The sequence below is a fragment of the Notothenia rossii genome (genome assembly GCF_949606895.1).
Source record: "Notothenia rossii genome assembly, chromosome: 8".
NCBI classification, from domain to species: Eukaryota; Metazoa; Chordata; class Actinopteri; order Perciformes; family Nototheniidae; genus Notothenia; species Notothenia rossii.
Window position 1 is genome coordinate 37,208,541 of NC_136906.1, and position 23,676 is coordinate 37,232,216.

A 23,676-nucleotide genomic window follows, 5' to 3' on the forward strand; every position below is an offset into this window, starting at 1 on the left:
CACAATGCATACTAACTGTGTTGTCTCATTATATATCCTGTGAGAAAATGATATACATTTAGCACTACAAACTCAACATACTATTCCTAGCCTGAGGAAGAGAGTCTCCAACACTGCATGATAAAACAGTAACATGAACTTCTGCTCGACTCCGCAAGCCCGGAGTCTACGCAGAAAATACAATCGCTGTTGAAGTCTAGAGCACAGATCCTTAACATGGACCCTCCAGCTGAGTGTACTATCTATATGAACACCAAGGTACTTATAGAATTAATGATGAAGTGACGAAAGCTGGATTAGCAGCCACAGATTCTGGTATCACTCTGTTTGGTAGCTTGTTAATTGAAAATGTAATATTCAGTCAGCTGATTTACCTAAATCTAAGGCCCTGTTTATAAAAATATCCCTTAATAAGTAAGTCATAAGACACAATCTAATTTAATCCTTCCGTGTATTTTGGTGTGGGTATTACAAATACAATGTGTAATATCTATCCATAGAGGGCAGCATTTCACCTCCACTACGGGGTCTATAGCCAGATGACAAAAAGGCACCAAACTTCCAGCAGCACTTATAAAACACAGTATAAATGGGAACTTTACGATGAAAAACTAAATGACACACAGTGGCTTTGGGGCCCCCTGTGATCTGAGGCCCCAGAAGTGTTGCTTTTGAGATGGTGCAAATGTATTACAAATAATTCACACTTGACTGAGAAGGTGACAAGTATTTATTTGTAAATCAACAGTGTTAACATGTGCATCATTTATACTATATAAAAAAACAAAGACAATATTCATACAAAATCTGTTAGTACATGCTGAGTATAAAATACAAGGGTGGAGGGCTGACAGGTTCAGGATACGGAGCAGAAAGTCTGACATGCTGTATGTGATCAGCATTAATGGCAATTGTGTCGGTGGTGGGTTGGTTGTCAGTGCCGATGATAACTGGCATTTTGGATAACATTAAGTTGAGCCATAACTCTGGAAAAAGGAAGATGTAGCGACAGAAATAGGTGCTAACTAAGCATGGAGCCTACTCTCACTCAACATTATGTGAAGTTAAAGGAAGTAGTCTACATTTTCATTTATATATTCAGTTATCCATTAAAATACAGCTGAGCATGGTTTACATTTCAGTAGTAACACCTGTCAAGGAGTAGCTTCTGGACCTTTTTAACAGAGGACATTTTGACAGTAGAAAAAGTACAAGTGTAAAGAAAAAAGGAATAACAACTCTGAACATCTAGAACATTATAGGACATATGCCTTTATAACAAGCATTTTCCTCCCTCGGAGGAGCTCAATGGTTTTCACAAGTCAGTTTCAATAGCTAGCTTGCTGCACTAGCATACAACTAGAACCTGAAGCCACTCTGCACATTTAAGACTCTGCTGCCAACATTTACGACTCAAAAACGTTCCGATGACCCAAGGTTCTATTTGCTTTATTTCATTGATTGCTAACCATTAGCTTCTGGGCCAACGCCACACGGCTGCACTCACAACCCCACTCTCTTTTGCTCTACTGGATCTACTTTCTACCTGGAAATGAGATTAGATACATTGAGTGTGAAACATTTCTACAATCAAACTATACAATTAAGTCATTTGGTCAAATAAAATGTTGTTTTTATGGCTTGGCAGCAAATGTCCTAGTGTATGGAACTGCTTTGCAGTCAGAAAGATGGCTGTTATGATGTTTTTATTTTTTAACAAGCATGAGGGCAAAACCAAGGCACAGATGGTCAAACTTGATGATGACAATGATGATGATGATGATGATGATGATGATGATGATGATGATGATGATGATGATGATGATGATGATGGTTGATTCTACAATCCACCTCCAGCTGCACCATGCCCACCAGTATTAAAGCTGTCATTAATGTTCTAACAGAAAAGCTCCCTTTGCTCTGAAGAAAATGATCTTTTAATATATGCAAAAACAGTAAAAGGGACATTACTAAATGAATATCATGCAAATTGTCACTCAAGCTCTCTGTATTAATGATGGCAGGCAGGAAACAAGAGGTGATTACATACAATATAATTCAACCATCACAGAGTATCCTGGAGCTGACTGAACATAAGAGGTGGAAGCTATCAGGGCTGGAGTATTCATTCATTCATCTGTTATTTAAAGAGAACTACCCAGTGCCCTGCTGTTGTGTAATGTTGTGATCAGCTACACCTAAACACTGAGCAAGAAGAAGCTTTGACCCTTTCAATGAAACATACCTATAGCTCCACTTGGTTTGAGCAGGTAAACAATACAACTACACACCTTTTGATGATAAGGCACATTTAAGTCGTTTGTCAAAATGTGTAAACAATGGCGGGAAATATGATCAATTAAGAGCCTGTGTCTTTTTCTGAGCTCCAGTTTAATTTTCAAATGTTCCCAATTAGGGGAGAGCATATGCTGCTGCATCATCTTTTAACTTTTCAGATCACGGGAGATAGTGGAGGATAAGCTTGTTTTTTATCATGATCATTATTGTGATGTTGTATAGTGTCCCTCAGAAGGCCAGAGGTCACACCTCTGTCAGGGTAGTTACTTTGATTTATTTTGTACTACTCTTTTATTTACTGTCATTCTTTGTGCTGCTGTCAAGGTGTGAGTACGTTTATAGGATGTGCATAATGAACACCTTTTGTACACAAATCCTGTGAGGTGTATAACTGGTTAAGCATATTGCATGCATGACTTGGTTTATAAAGAAACTCAAGAGAAATTCAGAGAATCTTAAGAGAGTCAACAGCTTTTCACAAAATGCTAATTATATCAATTCATCCCCTGAATTCCTAGTCAATATTGTTGAAATTAAATGGAAATACTGACACTTTTTCCTATTAATGCCCATATTTAATGGCAAAAAACATTTTCTCTACTGTCCTGCAGTTATGTGACAGGAGACAGTCCACTTTAACTGACAAATAATAAATGGAGAACACCAATAATACAAACTGTAGGTAATAATTCACACATAAGCTATCCTATCCTAAACCTCATCTGCCCAGTGACGTGTGGAAATAAGACTTGACCATAAATATCTCACCTAGAACAATTCAATATTATACTGATGATATAACTTGTATTATTTATGTCTTTTGTATGTTTTCCGTGTTCACACGAGCATCTCACACTGAATTCTTCTGTTCATTGTCTCCACTGGGTGGAGCACTGAGCAAGAGAGTGAGGTAAATACTTCCACTAGCATTAAGCAGTACTCAACCAATGACCTAGTGACTAGTTTCATTCTATCCATGTCAAGAAGTAGACGTCAGTTAATAGAAGTCTATGAAAAAACGTGATGATGAAGATATTAAGCATGTTCCTTTCTTTAGGCACTTAAATGTGGCCTGAAAGCTTGATAAAGAAATCTTAAACATTTAAACGGCATCTTCCATTTTTTCATTAGGGTCAAACTTCTAAACAATAATGACAAACTGCATTGCCAAACATTTGTGGACACCTGGACATTTCATGGGTATGGGACTGTCCACATACTTTTGGCCATATAATATACAATTGATATAGCTAACACCGAGGTGCTTACACACCTCAATGTTAATCTTAGTCTGTTTCCTGTCATCATGCTGCTCTCCCTGCCCTGTATGTGTGACCATGCTCGCTCACTTTGCTTCTCATATATCCAAATCTGATGCATTTATTATGTATTGTAATAAAATTCAAATATAATTTTTCATTCAAAACAATTCACTAGCCTGTCCCATATAGTAAAAGAGGAAAACAAATTCTCCATCTAATTTTTTATGTGGGCAAAAAAGGAAATATAAAAACATATCTTTCTTTTTCACATCTCTCGTTGTGATTGGATGAGCGTGATCGTTCCTCTGAGGATCAGAGGTGGCTCTCTGATTGGCCCCTGTCATTGGTCCCGTTCTCCAGGGGCCACGGGGCCAGGCCCAGCTCACTGAAGCTCACGTTGCTCTCGTTGAGCCGCCGGACGCGGTACGTCTCGTAGTGGATGTTGTGCGTCACGTCTTTCAGGTCCTGCAGGTGAGACCTTTGTAAAGAACAACAGAAACAGAAAGGAAGATTCAAAGCTTGGTCATCATTATGCTACTCTGTCTTATTCTATTATTATTATAAAGCTGGCATCGGTCACATTTGTGTGGCACTTTGGTTGATGGGTCGAAATTCATATTAGGCGCTTTCACACTGCAGTACTTTTCCCACAAAGGTTAATCAGAACTTAGTTCATGAGAACTCTTTAGTTCTCATGAACTAAGTAAAGATCGTGTTCACACCAGAATAAGTCCCTGAGGGAGGATTAGGCAAATGAAGCCGCTGACGTCACTTCTTCTGCTTTGGGTTTACTGGCAGGCCCCAAACAACTTCACGGCGTATACTGCCGCCCAAAATCCCCGGCCGGAAGTCCCCGGAGTTAGGGACTGGCTTCAGTAGAAGCTGCTGGGACTCCCAGCAGCTTCTACTGAAGCCTTCCGAGTAAACGGCCAGAACGCCGACACCTCCTCATCTCCACCGCTCCCATGTTTTATTTGGTGTTGACATAAGTTAGTCTCTCTTCGTTTCTGCGCTGGGCTAATGCTAATGCTAATAATGCTAATAAAATGGCGGCTTCACAAATGTTTTTGGGAGTTTGACGGGGCGTGGTTTGCATTCCGCCCAGCCAATCAGACACAGGAACCTTTTTCTCCCACGAAAGTCCCTGCTCTCTAGCAGGGACTGAAAAGGGGGCAAAAAAGGTTCTGATGAACTAATTTTAGTTCCGGCTCTTTTTAGTGTGAATGCGACATTTCGGAACTATATCAGAACTAAAGTGGGAAAAGTACTGCGGTGTGAACGCGCCTATTGACCACAGCAGTGGTTTGTTTAACATTCAGTGACTCTTGCGGTTCTCACAAATGACATGTTTTTATGATAAGGTGTAGTAACACAGTCAATCTCACCTGATGAGCAGATCTCTCAGGTTGGCAAACTCACAGTGTTCCACATTTTCAACTGTGGAACAGAAATACAATTATTTTAAATTTGACTTCCAATGCAGCCAGTGAACTCATTTCCAGAAAAAGAGGACCTTTTGTTGGAAGAATCAGATACAGTGGAGACTTATGTGTCTGTATGTTTTATTAAATATCCCATGCCCATACTTGCCAACCTTGAGGCCTCAGAAATCAGCATCACCTTTTCAAAACCACCGCGCGGGGGGTGCTAGTTGATCGCTGGTGCTGTTAGAACTGTTAGCCTCGCAGCGGGGAAACTGACTTCTGAACATCTACACATGCTTATTGTAGTGCTAAGTGCAATGCCTTGCTGGCTGTAGCACCATCCTTGATGGAGCATATGTGTTTGCTGGACCTGTATTTTACAGGAAAGGAGCGAGCAGAGGGTAGAGTTCCTCACCATGCTGAACACCCTCTCAGTTGCGTGCGTTACTAAAGAGACGTGCTACCATGGAAACCAAACAATGGTGTAGATGTATTAAAGTGCGAGTGGAAACAGTCGTGAGTAAATCTGATTTTGTCCGAAATCTGGAGAAATGCGGGAGAAATATGACCCCAGGAGGAAACCGGGAGAGGGCAATGAAATCGGGAGTCTCCCGCGAAAATCGGGAGGGTTGGCAAGTATGGTGTGCACCACATGTGGCCTGGGAGTGTATATATCATTTCAGGAAACATCATCATCACATATTGTTGTAGTAGTAAGAGGCAGCTGCTATAGTCCTTTAAAGCCTTTGCTGCACATCCATACAGTAGCAACTATAAGAAGTGAATGTAAATATCAGATTTGATGTATGTATGTGTGTCGATTAAGAGGAAAAGATGCCTGGTTTTATTGTTGCTATTGCTGTTAGGAAACGTACAAACTAACCCTGGTCCGCCCAGTAGTAGTAGTCAAATCGCTACTACTGCTGATTTTAAAGCTAGGTCTGGGTTGGGTTTCATCCATTTGAATGTGCGCAGTCTGTTTGGTAAACTAGATTTTGTCCGCATTTGGGCGAGCTCGACTGACGCTGACGTCATTGTTTTATCAGAAACATGTCTAAATAAATCTATTTTGGCCTCTGACATTGCCTTAAATGGTTATAATGTGTATCGTTCTGACCGGCCTAATAAAGGTGGTGGCGTTGCCATTTATGTTATTAATAAGTTCAGTGTATCCACATTAGTTTCCAAATCTATCAGTAAGCAATTCTAATTTTTTGCCTTAAATATAGAAGTGGCAAAGGGGCAACAGGTCATGGTGGTGGGCTGTTACAGACCCCCCTCAGCTGTCAAGGACTCCTTGTCTTCGCTAGCAAATCTTTTATCGCAGCTAGACTACAAGGAAATAGTGCTACTTGGAGATTTTAACTGGGACTGGTTAACTGCAGTATCAGAGGATTTTAAAAACCTTTGTATCTCTTTGAATGTTACTCAGATTGTTGACAGTCCTACTCGCCCTAAAATTAAGTCCCCTAATAAATACTCTCTAATTGATCTCATTCTAACTAATGTTCCCTATAAATACTCATCTGTGGGAGTATTTGCGAATGATGTGAGTGACCACTGTGCTGTAGCCACAATTAGGGACACTAAGGTCCAAAAGGTTAAACCTCGTATTATTATTAAGAGAGACATAAAACATTTTGCGGAGCAGGGTTTTGTTCATGATCTGTTTGGCTTTGATTGGGGAAAAATCGATCTGTGTGCTGATGTAGAAACTGCATGGTCTTATTTTTATCTTGGTTTTATGGAGATCATTGATAGACATGCACCCCTGCGTAAATTTAGAGTAAAGGGACGAGACAATCCTTGGTTTTCTGCTGAACTGTCTAGTCTCCTTCATGAGAGAAACAAGGCCTGGGCAAAGGCTAGGAAATCAGGCTCAGAGGTAGAATAGCTGCGTTTTAGGCAGCTAAGAAATAGCTTCACTTCAAATGTCAAAAGTGCTAAGTCGAAGTACTATTTGTCAGTTACCACAGAAAACCTAAATAATCCTAGGAAATTTTGGAAAGCCATACAATCGATATCCACCGGTGAGATCCGTAATGAGCTACCTCCGTGCCTTACCACAGCATCTGGCACTATATCGGACAGGGCCACTATGCTAAATTGCTTTAATAAGCATTTTGTGTCCTGTGGCTCTCTGTTTGATTCTGTTTCTAACTCTGCTGCTGTGAACACCCCAATCCGTGACTCTGAACAATGTGGTCTGGAAAACCCTTTCAGTTTTACTCCTTTTACTGTTGATGTTGTTCATGAAGCATTAACCAAGTTAGATCCTAAGAAACCGGCTGGCCCGGACAACGTAGAACCTTTCTTTTTAAAGATAGCTGCAGATTTTATTGCTCTTCCTCTCACTACTCTTTTTAACCTCTCCCTCAACACAAATGCAATTCCTAAAGTATGGAAGTCTGCTTATGTCTTGCCTTTACTAAAAGGAGTGGAGGCAACTATTTTAAATAACTATAGGCCAATCTCTAAATTGTCAGTTCTGGCGAAGGTGCTCGAACGCCTCGTGAGTGAACAAGTAAAGGAGTTTTTATGTAAAAATAATATCCTGTCTAAACATCAGTCAGGCTTCAGAAAGTAACATAGCACCATCACTGCGACAATGAAAGTGGTGAATGACATTACGAGTATTTTAGATAATAAGCAGAGGTGCTGCAGCTCTATTTATAGGCCTTTCCAAAGCGTTTGACACCATTGATCATCGCATCTTAAAGCAGAGGCTACTCAGTATTGGCATATCCAGCCATGCAGTAGGGTGGTTTGTGGACTACCTCTCTGAAAGTTCCCAATGTGTTCACTTTGATGGGCTGTCTCCTGAGTGGTTAAACATTGCTAATGGTGTTCCTCAAGGTTCTGTTTTAGGTCCACTTGTATTCTCCATATATATCAACAGTTTAGGTGAAAATGTGAATGAAGCTACTTTACATTTTTATGCGGACGATACCGTGATGTACTGTGCAGGTCCCTCCATTAAGGAGGCTGGTGTTAAATTACAGGCTGTTTTTAACATTATTCAGACCCAGCTCGCTGAAATTAAGCTTCTTTTAAATGTTGATCAAACCAAGGTGATGCTATTTTCAAAAGCTAAAAAGACACCAGAGCTTGTTTTAGATATTGTTACTATGCAAGGACAAGTACTTGAAGTGGTTACCTGTTATAAATACCTTGGTATCTAACTTGATGATTGTCTTACTTTTAAACTTCATGTCAATAACCTGCTTAAAAAGCTGAGGGTTAGGCTAGGTTTCTTTTTCAGAAACAAGTCCTGTTTCTCGCTTGAGGCCAGGAAAAGGCTAGTCACTGTGACCTTTTTACCTGTGCTGGACTATGGTGATTTGTTGTATATGAATGCACCTGCCTATTGGCTGAACAAGTTAGATGCCGCCTATCACAGCGCACTGAGATTTGTCACAAATTGTAAAGCACTTACGCATCACTGTACACTGTATGCCAAGGCAGGTTTGCCATCACTTACTGTAAAGAGGCTCAGTCATTGGTACATGTTATTTAATAAAGCTTTGTTGGGTAAACTCCCGTATTATATCTGCTCTCTGATAACACAGAGAGTTGCAAGCAGCTATTGTCTGAGATCGCATGATGTAGTATTGTTAGATGTGCCAAGAGCAAGGACTGTCTTAGGTAAGACAGCTTTTATGTGCGCAGCTCCACTTGCTTGGAACAATCTTCAGCAAGAATTGAAACTGAGCAATCTCATTCCTCTGCATGTTTTTAAAGTTAGGCTAAATGAAATGCTTGTTGATACTATGGGAACTTGTAAATGTCTATAACTATGTAAATGTATCCTGTAAATATAATGTATGATGTCATTTATTGTTTTATGTTTCATGTGGAACCTATATGCTGCAGGTCTCCCTTGAAAAAGAGATCTATGATCTCAATGGGACCAATCTCGTTAAATAAAGGTTTGAAATGAAATGAAAAAGGAAATGATGTTAGAGTGATGCTTTACCTTCAATGATTCCCCACTTTGTTTTACGTCCCAGCACCTTGTGTCCATTCACCTGGTGCTCCTTATCCGTTCCCACCACAGCGAAGGGAATGCTTTCCTGAACACACAATATGAAATAACAATGTTCAATGATCATGTCTCAGACAGGCCCATCTATCATTTTAACATCTGAGCTATCAGAACAGCACAAACAGTTATAGACATAGTGAGTAGTGTACAGGAGTGTAGACGTTACCCTGATCCTGTCATTAAGGATGCTGTCCTCCGGATCCTCATCATACTCTTTCTGGGGGTAGACACAAATCCCATTGGCTGCTAGGTCTTGCCTTATCTGTCAATGAGTCAGAGGTTATTAAAGATTTACCGAAGCAAGAAACAAGGTTTAGTTCTTATAACGCTTTAAAACATCATCTGGAGGACACGTAAGGAACTAAAGAAAATAGCATTTAGTTGAGTGTGTGTGTGTGTTTGTGTTGTCCCTTACCCTCTCTTTGAACTCCTGTCTTTCCTCAATGGTGAGTGTGTCGGCTTTGGCGATGACAGGTACGATGCTCACTATCTTTCCCAACCTCTTCATGAACTCAACATCGATTTGGCGTAACCTGGAAACAAACAGACCTCTGGTCAGCTTGGATGTACTTTTTCAAAGTGTAAACATTTTAAAACTGATAACACTCCTATCAGCAACAGATAAATGCTAAAATCTACGAAGGTAGCTTGCAGTAGATAAATAAATAAATAAATAATGTATTCTCTGTTTATAGCAAGTCATGGTTACAATCAAGTGATGAAAATGGGGAAAATTTGACCTGCCATATTAGCTTTTTTAAACATACATTCCCAGAAAGCCACTAACATGACTGTAGATCAATGGCAGCTATGTGCACAGGCTGAGGTTGCACTATAGCTCACCTGCAACAGGTAATACTGGAGGAGAAGAGAACATGAAGCAAGCTGAAGGAATGAAGGACCTGAACACAGCGATTGCACACGGTAGTGTCCTCTGCAGTAATGAAACACTGAGACAATACCGTATCAGAGCCAGGTTATTGGTTTGATCACAGCGTCATAATAATAGTCTTTCAATAAAGTTTGCTGCTTTTAATTTGCCAACTCAAGTTTCCTTTGGACTTAATATCTAAGTCTGTACTGAAACATGACTGCAGAGCATCAGACAGGCTGCCTCGAGCAGCTTCTGTAACCTCTCCCTTCAATCTTTTGGGAAAAACATTTCCTGAATGTGACTGCTGTTGTGCATGTGTCACTGCCGCCCTGTGTCGGAGGGGCATTGAAAATGAACAGTTTCTCAAGGTGAAATGTAATTAAAGGATGAAGCGGCTTCCTTATGCTCATTTCCTTGCGCCTAGCATTACAGTGGTGTTATCAACAGGTTCAATTCCAAAGGTCATAGTGCTGATCAAACCGATAAATGGTAAATGGACTGTACTTATATAGCGCTTTATCCAGTCTTTAAGACCCCTCAAAGCGCTTTACATACTACATGTCATTCACCCATTCACACCCATTCATACAGAGCAGTGTACCTTACTCTATAGGACCTAACATTCATACACATTCACACACCGTTGGCCATGCCATCGGGAGCAACTCAGGGTTAAGTATCTTGCCCAAGGATACATCGAGATGTTGACTGCATGGGCTGGGATCGAACCCACAACCTTCTGGTTGAAAGACGACCGCACTCCCTCACAGCCACAGTCGCCCGATACTGTATGGTTTGGGAATAAAATATGTTGAGCAGGTCTCCCTTGAAAAAGAGATCAATGATCTCAAGGGATTCACCTGGATAAATAAAGTTTTGAAATGAAATGAAATGTTACTGACACAATAAAGTGCAAAATGCTCTGGAGGAAATAAACCTAAATAAATCAGAGAGCCAGGTCTGAGGGCTGACCTGTGTCCGGTGGGGGGGAGGAAGTAGATGCAGCAGTGGACTCTGCTGTCTGGTATCCTCCTCTTCCTGTTGATATGCAGCTCTTCTCTCAGGTATTTCTCATACTGCTCGTTGACATGCTTCACTATGGGCTCCCAGCTGGAGAGAGGAGCAGAGGAGACAGTGTTACCAAGGCAACGTTTATACTTTGCCCCAGAGATACCTGCAATCAGATGCTCTGATATCATTATCTTTGTTGTAAATGTAACCTTAAGACAGAGCCCCCACTAAATATTCTATACTGCAAATTCCCTACTTGATATTGTGTGTTTAAGGTATCTGAAAATGCTATCAAAGCCATTCTTGTTGGTTGCAGCTGTGGGTCGAGACATGTGGGTTAGGGTTAGGGTTGCTCATGTGCAAATATACTCAAAACTTATAATATTACATAAACGATACTTCTGAGAGGGAACACATTCATTTTTCACTTTAACATTTTCATCACTGTGGTTACTGGTGAGTATGACTATAAAAAAATCAATAACGTCTGTCTTTCAAAGACTACATTTCCCTTTGACTTAGTTGCAAGTTGCAACTGCATGCAGTCATTTGCACACTTTTTAACTCAGATCTGGGAAGCACCATCTCCTACTCTGCTTCCAGGCATCGGTCTTTTCTCTCCCCATCCTTCTACCACTCACCAGTTCTCGTTGTTGATCTGGTCACCAAATCCTGGAGTATCGATCACTGTGAGCTTCATCCTCACCCCCTTCTCCTCAATCACTACACAGAGAGGGACAGAGGGAGAGGGGTTACATGTGCAGGAGTTAAACATTAAAAGTGAAATTAATCACATCACATTGTTGAACAGTAGAGGATGTTGTGCCATGAGGGTAGTGGAATCCAAATTATCTTCAGGTTCAGTTTGGTACCACAGTGTCATGGTTTCTAATCGTTCTGAGATCCCTGTGTATTTGTGATTCGAAAGTTACGTTGTAGAGTTGGCTTTAGGGTTACGGTTGATAATGTTTAAAGTTAGTTCATGACTAAAGAGATGGCATAAGGGAGGTTCAAGGCTGATTCAGTGGCGTGATGAAATAAAACCCTGAAAAATGACACCTAGCTTTTTCAAGTTTCAAAAGGATGCGTAAAGAAGTGCCTCCTTAACCGTACAACAAACCGTAGTTTGTTGCTGTCTTTGTTGGGGTATAGAGTGGGGCAGTGATACCGTATTTTTTAGACCAACCACAAAGTTTGCATCGCAAAGGTCCTAAATGCAATCACCAGAAGTAAAAAGCTAAAGTTAGGCTATAAACAGACTACATCACTGTTGAATAGCCGCGCATCACCACCACTAAGCTAACGGCGGCTAATGTTCAACGTGATGATATGTAGTAGTCTCATTTGGTCACTTGTTAGCAACCGCTGTTTTTATGACGCATAAAACCTACAGCTTCCTACACCACTCATGTCCGACAAATTAGATTATTTTATGGAAATACTAAACGGCACAACAGTTTGAAAACATATATCAGGGGTAGACATTAAGGACAAGTAGATTTTCATTATCACTGGCCCCACCATTGTAACCACTGGCCCGGAGCATTCGTCCAAAAAGATCGACTCTAATAATGAAGAAAATGGACACATTTGTTGCAATAGTAATTTATGTACAAACTATACATTACTACTTTTCCTACAACATTTGAATCATCAGTTCTTCCTCATTTTCCTCAATTGTTCATATTTGGTTTATTAAAATTATTATATTGTGGTCATTGTTAAAAGAAAAAAAGGAGGGTGACATTTCGGCTATGAGTATTATTATTGTTATAATATGCTTTCTGCCTTCCTGTCATTATCAGGAGTTAGAAATGTAATGGCTACGTAATAGATTAGAACCTTCATTATCCTAAACTGCTGGGACATTTCCCTATAGCGAATATACCTTTATATTTTCTACTCTTCACTTACTTGTCAGCATAGGTCGGCATTGATGTACAGAGCCGACAGAAGACCTTGTTTATGTCATCATGTTGAAGCCAACTCCATCCATCAAGCCAGTGTGGCTGAAACTTTCTCTACCTTTTCTTCTCATTCTCCCTGTCACTCTCCTTTAACTCCTCCGGTGACTTTCTTTTATTTGAAGATTGTTTTTTGCCAGGCGCTTGGCCGGTTACCGCTGGTTTTAAAAACATTTTGGCGAATGGTTAGCTGGCGCGAAAGTCTGTATTGAAGCGCTCCTTCAATTGCTTGTCAAAATACCAATACCACAGGACAATGTGATTTTAAGCCAAGTGGAAAGTACGTTATGCTGGCCCGGGGTGTCAAATAGTGCTTCCGGGCCAGCGGGCCATTTATAATGTCTAGCCCTGATATATTGAAATAAAGATATATAATTAAAAAAGCTGCTGATGTGTAAAGTTGTGAGCATTTAGAGTGAGTATACGGATTAGGATGTGGCTATGGGTATGGTAAATCCTTGAAAGCACAGGAAGTAAAACGTGTAATGATGGGATCAAAGTGATACCTTTTGCTGAGTCAGTGTAATGTGTGTGTGTGTGTGTGTGTGTGTGTGCGTGTGTGTGTGTGTGTGTGTGTGTGTGTGTGTGTGTGTGTGTGTGTGTGTGTGTGTGTGTGTGTGTGTGTGTGTGTGTGTGTGTGTGTGTGTGTGTGTGTGTGTGTGTGTGTGTGTGTGTGTGTGTGTGTGTGTGTGTGTGTGTGTGGCGACGTGTGGATGTTTGAGTGAAGACTATCATTTGGGTCCATTTCCATTGTTGACTAAGCACTCAGGAATCTCCTCTGAGAGGAAGCATGAGAGCACCCCTCTGGAACCTGCTCATTAACATTTTCAATAACCTGCAAAGTAACACTTTGTGGAGCAGACAACTGGTTTTACTGGTTCACACCACCTGAACCACAGACACATGTCCTGAAGAACATACATGTCTGTATACATGTTATGGAATATTAATCATACATTTTATGATGGAATGACATCCATTCATCTGGGTTATTGATTTTTCAAGACGTATGAAAGCGAAAATAAATGTTGCTACTTCCTGTGTACTTGGACAACGGGGTCTCACATTGTATTTCACACTGTTACAAGGGACAGTAAAGAGCTAGGACTGATAGAAAAAACATGTGCGCGCGTAAACACACACACACACACACACACACACACACACACACACACACACACACTCCTTTTACTAGGTTTCTAATGGGCTTCACAGTTGCTGGAGGGTCACAACTGCTTTTCCCTTCCCAGATTCCCCTCTCTTTACAGGCGGTGCGGTCAGCATGGCCCACCATGTGTACAGTAACTCCAGATCTGACACTCCGGGGAAGTCTCCACGTCCGTCATGAGGATGTTTAAAGAGATGCAAGCAGGTATTTGGAGGTGACGACGAGTCTGTAAACGCCTCTCAGTTTGTCCCTGAGGCAGTGGTAGTAAATGTAAAGACTCTGAAGCTGCTTTTGCTAACAAATGAATGAAAATAACAGTATACCATACAAAGTATAGCAGAATGACCTTTAATAAAGAGCTAACTGTTGGCTCTGTTTCACTTGGGACACAGCTGAAGAGAAACACAGACCTAAGGTCCAGTTTCAGTCTGACGGTGTGGAGGCGAGCTTCACTTCTGTATCTGCTCCTCACATCCTGTTGTCTCATCAACATGCTGCCTGCATTTTTATAACCCCTTCCACCTTTTCTTTAGCTTCATCATCACAACAGTTTCCACTTCTGCACAGAAAATATCACAACCTCACACTAACGGCACTTAACTACTTTTTCTTTAATCGTTACGATCACGATGACTCCCACCCTCTGCACACAGTTTAAGAGTTTAAGCTTCATCCTTCGGGCCGGAGGTTTGTCGTCCCAAAGTGTAGAACACAGCGGTATAAAAACAGCTTTAATCCAGCAGCTATTACTCAAATGAACAAGTTATAGCAGTGTCACACTATGGAAGCAATGCCTATTTATATATCAACTTTGTGGATTGCTCATGTTTGTAGGATGTGATGGAGCAGGGGGTACTCTTTTAAGAGATGTGTCTGTTGTCTTAAAAATGTGTGTTATAATGGATCCCTTGTCTTTTATCTGCAAAGCAAACCTACCTACGGGCACAAATAAATAACCTGAATCCGAATCTCATACTCCGGGTCTGAAAAGTGAAGCCAATGCAACAGGTAAGAGTTTATGGTCTCAATCTCTAGTTTTGATTCTTCTTCAACAGAACATGATGTGTGTTTCTGTGAACTATATTCCTATTAAGAGTCAAACCGACCACAAAGCAGTGGTAAGGGTCTTGCTTACCTTGTGATTGTTTTTGGCTTACTTACTCCATATTTTTTTACAGATTGTGTTTTCAGTTTATAAAAGTGATATTTCTAACCTATTTTTAGCTTGTTTAAAGGTGTTTTTAGCTCCACCATCTCCGGTCATTTCGGGTACCAAATAAAGATGTCGACCGACAGAATATGCCAAACCAAAGTGCCCCAATCAATGGGTGACATCAGGGTGGCTACTTCAAGTTCTGACATACACTGTCACGTCAATTGTCTTCTGTGTTTGAAGTCATGTTTAATCCCAGAAATAAATAAATGCATTTTTATTGCTGTCGTACAAAAACACTATGAGCATATTGTCAAAAGGTTTCATTTTATGGCAACTAACCCATGCATCCTAATTTCACATCCTCTTTTGTTTTAAAAATCTTAAACCCCTTCCTGTTTCTACACTCGTAAGTGCCCCGCCTGAGGACAGCCATGTTACCTACAATACTTATTGGTTACTGTAGCCTGTGGCCTTTGACATCAGCAGTTAGCCACAGCCGGTTAAACTCAACAATAGCGTCCAACAAGTTAGCATCGAGCAAACTACATGGTAAACAACTAAGGGACCATTCTCCTCCATCCCACACACAGGTTACTAAAGATCTCTTCCTAGATGTTAAGTGTGCACTTCTCTGTAGGGCCAGTTATTATCAACTTCTATTTAGGGTTTTATAAATATGAATAGTTTATTATTATTTATTATCATGAATTATTTTTATAACCAGACTTGCTCATACTAGAACCCCAACATTTTGGTGGTCCCTTTTAATACTGTCAAAACTTCTGAAAAAGTGAAGTGAAACATTTCCATGAAAACTGCATGTTTTATGACCCCTTTATGTACTCTTGTTTAAAATAGCTTATCAGATTTACATTAGGTATCCAGACTAGGAATCCGCAATTTGCCTCTGAATTTTGTGACCATATTTTTGGCTTTTTCCTGCAATGCTGTAAATGTTCACATTTATACCTAGACAGAGTTTTCCTGAACAGTTTTTCCTGCTTTCTGTTCAAGAGTGTGCAGAGTGTAAATATGACAGGCCTGTATTTAAACTGAGAGAACATGTGAGAGTTCAGGAGAAGATGTTTATGGACCATGTCATGGTCTGCTGCTTCACATTCTTTAAGTCACGGATGATAAGAGCATTCTTATAACAACGAGAGACAGATAATATGTTTCTTTGGCCAAATGTCTTTTTACATTAGTACTTCAAATCACAGAATAATGACAGAATTTAGTTGACGTGTCCAACGACGATCAACATGTTGGCTATAACGACACTTACGCAACTAGCCGAGATTCCTCCAGTGAAAGGAGCACTATAGAAATAAAAGTTATTCTTGTGTTTGATATATACATGTAAAACTGTAATGGTGTGGAAAAGAAATCCACATACATTTTTATTGGGTTAACTGCGCAGTCTGTAAAGATTTAGTACCGCAAATGATATCGCTGCTAGCTAGCTAACTTTCCCTTCCCAGATTCTCCTCTCTTTACAGGCTGTGAGGTCAGCATGGCCTCTGACTGAGTTTTGGGAAGTGTTGAGGAGCCCAACATGTGGTGATGACACAGTCGCTGAGTGCAATTTTCGACAGCATCTCTTCCATCTTTTTGGAATGCACTTAATGTTAACATCTGTATGCTAACGTGCTAACTATGATAACGCTAACATGTGGTTGATTGAAAGGTAACAGACAGCCCAAGCTGGATTTTCTGGTCATGAGACAAGAAGCTAAAGAACAACTAATGTAAAAGTATGATGTCATACACACGGAGGTGTGTGGTGCAGTGGAACAGTGCGTTGGTGTTCGGATCAGGGGAGCACAGGTTCAAACCCCACTGCAGCCAGCATGTCGTTGTGTCCCTGAGACACTTCCCCTGAAATTACTCCGGTGGGGATTGCCCACAGTATTGAGTATGTAAGTCGCTTTGGATAAAAGCATCTAACAAGTGACATGTCAGTGCTGTCTGCTATTTATCTTCAGTCATGACCTCCTCACACTGAACACATGTAATCAGTTGTAGCAGAAAGAGAAAGAAGAGAGTAGACAAACTCTTACCGTGGCTGACTGAGTGCAATTTGACCGTTTTGGAGATCTTCTCTTCGTAGTTGCTCGTGCATGACTTCCGGCTGACTTTGGACTTGAACAGAGTGTTGACCAGCGTGGACTTCCCCAACCCACTCTGACCTGCAGACACATAGAACCAGAGCTTTAAACATCCTCTCAGTATCTGTAACGCTGAGTTGTATACTCCATGTCTCCTTATCTGAGAAGAGGCTGAAGACCCTGACAACTTGGATTAGTGGTTCAGACGTACAACCACTCCCCCAAACCCCAACCACATATTAAATACTAAACACTAGGTTTCCTGTCATGGTTAGCAACAACTCTCTATACATAGTACGTCAGAATTAGAATTAGAAATGCGTTATTATTTTTGCTTTATCTTTATAAAATTAGTAAGAGTGCTCAAAGAAAAGATAAACTTAAATATAAACATAATAGTAATGGAATACGGACTTAATGGAATAATTCACTCATTTGGACATCAATTACTCACCACTCTTTTGATTAAATAAGAACCAAAGTTGTAAAACATTTTTAAAGCTGCTTTAATAAATATTTGGAGGTGAGAAATAGTCAGAGTTCCCACTCCACATGAATGCTTGTGTTTTTCTCAGAGTGCTGTGTGTCTGAATTGGTAACTGTATAACCATAGTAGGTTTATAAGATGATACAAAGATGGCAAACTAGTCTACTGCTGTTCTGCACGATCACACAGAAACTAAAATGCAAATGGATTTGTTCCCAGTGCAACAGGCGTGTGTCGCATTCTGTCTCTTTTCATATCTACATATTCTGAATTCAATAGATATTGGTTATTAGAATCACTTAAAGAGACCTCCTCTAGTTCAGGTTTGATCTAGATTGAATTATCAAGAGGAAACTTCTTGTTTCAGTCCAACGGCAGGGGAAGTGTTTATGATCTCTTCGTGTGGCAGGAAGGAACGACAGCCCCAACTCTCCAAACCACTTCCCTTCAAGAATCATACTTCCTCTTCCAGTACCAAAAGCAAACTATATATTTCAAAGAGGAAGAGACCCAGCAGCCACATATCATTACACAGAGCATATTTAGTATATAGGACATTGCTTCTGAGTTTATTTGTATTTAAGTGAAAAGGGAAAGCACAAAGAAGTAAAAGGAAATCCTACAACCTGTCAGTGACCTGGTGGCATCATGTGAGCCTCGCCGTTGGTCAACTATAAGCTTGCCACAATGCAGGGTGGGTTTGAATCGGGTAGAAGTTGGCTAACACCCACACATACACTTTCCTTTATGTGTTAGACACTGTTTCTACATATGAAAGAAAACATATTGTTGTGCATTTGGTGTCTTTTAGAAACCTGCCAATGACAGGCAGGCAACCCTGGCTGATCTTTACATGCATTTTTAAATGTTGAAACATTTATCAATTTAAAAGTCAAATTACCTATTGACTCTATTCTACTTTTCTACTTTACTTACTCCCTTGATACCTTGCCTCAGGGTTGCCTGTCTGATACTTGAGGTTGGTACTAAACATTTCTCTGAAATAAATACTTTAGTCCCCTCAGAGCTTATGAAAAACTGCCAATAACGGCCCAATGGGGAGTAGCAAAGCTTAGAGCTCTTAAAGGTACGTTAAGCAGTCAAACGCTTAAGAAAGGATTAAGAAAGCCTGTCATTGAAGCCACCCTGGTCTGGTGGATTGATAAAACCTGGTCATGTAAGACCTCCTTAGAGTGAAACTCTTCTGATCTTAAACTGCATTGCGCCACAGCATGGGAGCGCATGCAGACCAACAGAGATAGTACCTCTTGACTTTTTCTTTGTTAATAAAAGACCAATTTTGGGACAGTTTTAGCATTTATCAGAGAGATAGAAAGGGGAGACAGAGGGGATAATGTCCGTAAAGATCCACAGGTCGTATTCAAACCTGGGTCCCTACCAGGTGAGCTATTGGAAACTCTGAGACACCTCGCCATACAGAACACTTTGATAATTAAATTTGTGTAGCTCTTCTGTGTGATTTGTGTCACATTATATCGACTGTACATATGGTACCGTAGTTACAAACCGGTATTGATAACAATGGCTAACCTGAGGTGACTGCTAACGCAGTAAACAAGGAGACAACTTTGCTGCGGTCATCCCTCTTCTTCTGGCTTGTGCTACTGGAGTGAGGTAAACACACCCAGTTCTGACCTCTGAATTTAAATTTAAATGGCATGCAGAATTTGCCGCAAAAGGACTTATTGAGCAAGGATCGAGGCAAAGTGTCAATCTACATGCATCACGGAAGGCAGACAAAAAAACTGGCAAATCCTCAACATCAGACACAGGCATTCTGTAGACACTGCACACACTCGTAATATTAGTTCTTTGTGCAATACATGAGCACAAAGATGATGTCACTTAACGAAGCAGGAGTTGTGTTTCAGACTCACCGACCACCATGATGTTGAACTCCAGGCCGGCCTTCATGGTCTTGCGCCTCATCTGGTCCAGCACCGCCTCGATGCCCACGTATCCGAACAGGTCAGTGCCTCGGATGAAGCTCACCTGCATGCCGTGCCCTGACTGGCACAGCTCCACCTTCACCTCGGCCTCCACCTCCAGCTCCATCCCCATCTCCTTCTTCAAGTCTTCTTCCTCCATTCCCTTCTCCTCCATCTCTGTACCGACCACCACTCCGTTCTGTCCTGTTTCAGGTATGGAATTCTGGGAGTCCATGGGGGCTGGTTGTCCTGGTTGGCACTTGCTGTCGTCTTGCAGTCCCATGATGCCCCTCTCCCTCTCCTCTCCGTCCTCCATTGGGCTGAGTGAGTCCGTCTCCAGCTCTCCAGTAGTTTCTGTTCAAACAGAAAGAAAGACTTCAGACATCAGAATCTCCTTATGAGTCCCAGAGAGGGTAAATGTACATTGTTACATCAAAAGTAAAGAGACAAAATATTAATTAAGAGGCATGGATAAAATATCATAGATAGAAATTACACAAATAAAAATGGAAAAAAGTACCCCTCTTGGTGGACAACAATAAATACAGTACCAGGGGTTTTTATTTTTTGTAAAATAAAAATAATTGTAGCATGTAGAGATAGTGTGATAGCAGCCAGGTTACAGTAATGAAAGTAAAAAGTATATTGCAGTTATTGATAGTGATAATACAAATTATAAATCGGTAGAATATATATATTGCACATAGGTGATATTGCACGACAGGGTGTTATACTGTATGTGTGGAGGTCTACTAAAGTGTGACTGCTGCAGGAAGTAGCTGCGTATCTCTCCATCATTGATGTGGCTATCTGAGGGTTCAAGTGGGCATTTTTGGGTATATATAAGCTGTCCTCCCTGCAGGCAACATGTCCCCCCAAGACATGTCTCCTCTGAGCAGCTACTTCAGTGACATGCTGCTTCCCCCCCCCGGCTGTCTCAGGGAGAGATACCACAGGTCCTTCCTTCCTGCAGCGGTCAGACTCTAAAACCACTACGGCCCCTGGTAGACCCCCCCACAATAAACACTGTTGAGATCGTGTGCAATACACACTCTTTATTATTCTCCTGCTACTTCAGTACTATGCAATAATCATTTTATGTGCAATACAAACATACATTATTTACAATTTCAACCCCTTATAGGTTCACTTAAAAATGCTGCTACTTATTTTGATTATACTGAATATTACTAAAATGTGCTTGTCTCTATAATTTACAGAAGAAGATGAGAGTTTCTGAAATTAAAGTTAGAATTGTGAGAAAAAGTCAGAATTCTGACTTTTATCTTGAAACTCTATGAAAAAATAACTCTGACTTTAACCTCAGACTTTCTTTCAGAACAAAAGAAAATGCACTTCAGATACAAACATAAATTGACATTTGGTCCTATTCCTCTTACGTAATATTTCATACATTACACTTACTCTTATAATTTGTTTTACTTTTGTCTGTACTGTTACTAACGCTGTAACTATATTGGACTTCTAAAGGACTTCTGGAAAAGCTGTCTGCTACTATAAGATGGAGAGTGGGGGGTGAAAGGTTAACAAGGTGGATGCATTGGGCTAAGTTCAGTTTTACTGAACATGCAACATGTAGCTGCTGTTGAACACAGAACATGAAGAGAAATACTGTAAGAAGAACCATTTCTGCAAAACAGCTCCGTAGACTTTGCTGTGACAGGTGTGAGCAAAAACAAAGAGGAGGCTGAGAGCTAGGTGAGGCTACGTCAGGATCAGGCTGTGTGGAGCAACACTGACTGGAGTGCTGTGATGATGTATTTATGCGTCAAATAATAGTTCCGGCACATAACTCGCCCTTTAAAACCCACGGATGAAACAACAAGATATAACATGTTTGTGAGCTTTAGAGATGTTGGTATTTTTGAACTTGGGACAGAGGCAGGCTAGCTGTTTATGCTAAACTAGGCTAATCTCCAGCTCATTGACATGACACTATTACCCTTACTATTACCTCATCTCACTCTCGTAAGGAACGAGTAAAAGCTACATTTATCCTGTTCAACGGGTACATGTTACAAAGGTTTACCTTATTAACACACACACACACGCACACACATACACACACACACACTCACACACACACACACACACACACACACACACACACACACACACACACACACACACACACACACACACACACACACACACACACACACACACACACACACACACACACACACACACTCACACACACACACACACACACACACACACTGTTGGTTAGTGTCAGTCCACATAATTTAATCAGCTATAAATATCCACCTGTTCGAGCATTGGAACAGAACTAATCCCCCTGAGTCAGGACAGAGAGGAGTTTTTTTTTTTTAAATCAGTCAGTTTCACACTTTACTAAAGCAGGAAGTGTTTCACTATTAACCAACAGAGCACAGATGGACATTTACTTGCTGTACCTTTTAACACATTGGTTTTTGCCAGGCTTGAAGGCTCTTTGTTGTCTATAGAAGAGGATTAGGGCCACTTTGATTTATTTTTAGATCTTACCTGAAGACTATATTCTGAATTAATTCTCAGAACTCAACCTTATTAGAAAAAAGTCTGAATTGTTTTTTCCTCAGAACTCGGAGATTAAAGTCAAAATTCTGACCCTTGAGGCCTTTTTCTCAGAAGTAAATCAAACAAAAACTTTTGATCAGCTTTTTAAAATATTTCTATGTGCCCTAATCTCCTTCCCTAACTATCGGATTGCCCCTTTAGATTTAATAATGTGTCTTTTGTTAGTTCCCACAGCTTTATGAAGGTGCAATACTAAATCAGTGGAGAGCCCATATACACTGACCTGTAAAACACACTTAGAGATGAGTAAGGAGAAACACTTACATTTTGAGAGAGCCAGTCACTATAGTTTATACAAATACTTCGATGCATTCCAACGCAGGTATGTGTCATGAATTATACTTTACTGCAGTTCATACTGTAAATACTCAGAAGGCACACTGAGAAACAACATATTGCAGAGTAGTCGTAGTAGTATTTTAAACTTTAAATTCTATATAAATAGATGTAATGCCATGAAAAGTGTCATACCATGAAAGAGGTGATACTAAATGTTGGCGATATCTTTAGCCAACTTGATATTTGATCAGCATGTGTCTCAATATGTAACAGTAAAGACATGGGAACCATAGCACGGACAATAACATGGACAGACTAATGAATAGGACTAGGTAACCCGGTGACTAGAGACACATGAGAAAAGCAAACAGAGCACCCACAGGAGAAGGAGACAGTATGAAGCGTTTGCTCAGGACGCCAGCATGACCATTGAGAGGCTCAAGAAGAAAATAGAAGGAGACTGATTTCTCTTTCTAATCCAGGGCAGTTTTAGACACAATTCACAGTAGTAACTTACTGCAGGATTTATAACAAATCTTGGAATGTCATGGACCATATGAGAGAAACTCATTCTCTGACAGGTAGATTGATTTCAATTAAATCATCTGGTTTTTATTATTAAGAGGAACTAAAATGAAGGCAAGTTGAGTATTATTAAAACATCCATAAGTCAAGAAATGTTTACTCTTGAGTTTCTGTGGTTCAAAAGAAACTAAAAGGTTCTTGTGAGGGTTTTTAAATTAAAATGTAAAATAGGCCAAAACTCTTGAACATGTCACTTTGCTTTCTAAATAAAACAGGTTAAAATACAACAATGCTAAAAGAAATATCATACAGATATATCATTTGCAAACAATAATAATTTGCGAACAATAATCAAAATGTATTTTTCTATTTATTAAAATGTATTTAAGGGATATTCAAGGATAACATACAGGTCCTGAAATATTGAAGTAAACAAGTGCTCTTTAATAGGGGAATATGACATGCAACAAAGGATGACAGCTGGAACCAACTCAGACATGGCTCCTATTGTGGTTACACCCCGGC

The 23,676-nt window shown here is 40.4% G+C and overlaps 1 protein-coding gene across 2 annotated transcripts in view; it reads right to left on the reverse strand.

Annotated features, from left to right (window-relative positions):
- Positions 1–712: 712 nt before the first annotated feature.
- The window catches only part of LOC307017367 (uncharacterized protein), a 147,519-nt gene continuing 124,555 nt past the window's right edge, over positions 713–23,676 (reverse strand). For both annotated transcript variants that reach the window (XM_079646957.1, XM_079646958.1), the window contains 9 exons: positions 19,696–20,100; positions 17,263–17,391; positions 11,556–11,637; positions 10,876–11,013; positions 9,445–9,562; positions 9,196–9,291; positions 8,961–9,057; positions 4,946–4,997; positions 713–4,038 (listed from right to left, as the gene is read on the reverse strand). In XM_079646957.1, the coding sequence (XP_079503083.1) occupies positions 3,873–4,038; positions 4,946–4,997; positions 8,961–9,057; positions 9,196–9,291; positions 9,445–9,562; positions 10,876–11,013; positions 11,556–11,637; positions 17,263–17,391; positions 19,696–20,100 (1,283 nt within the window). In that variant the 3' untranslated portion in view covers positions 713–3,872. The remainder of the gene's footprint in view (positions 4,039–4,945; positions 4,998–8,960; positions 9,058–9,195; positions 9,292–9,444; positions 9,563–10,875; positions 11,014–11,555; positions 11,638–17,262; positions 17,392–19,695; positions 20,101–23,676) is intronic.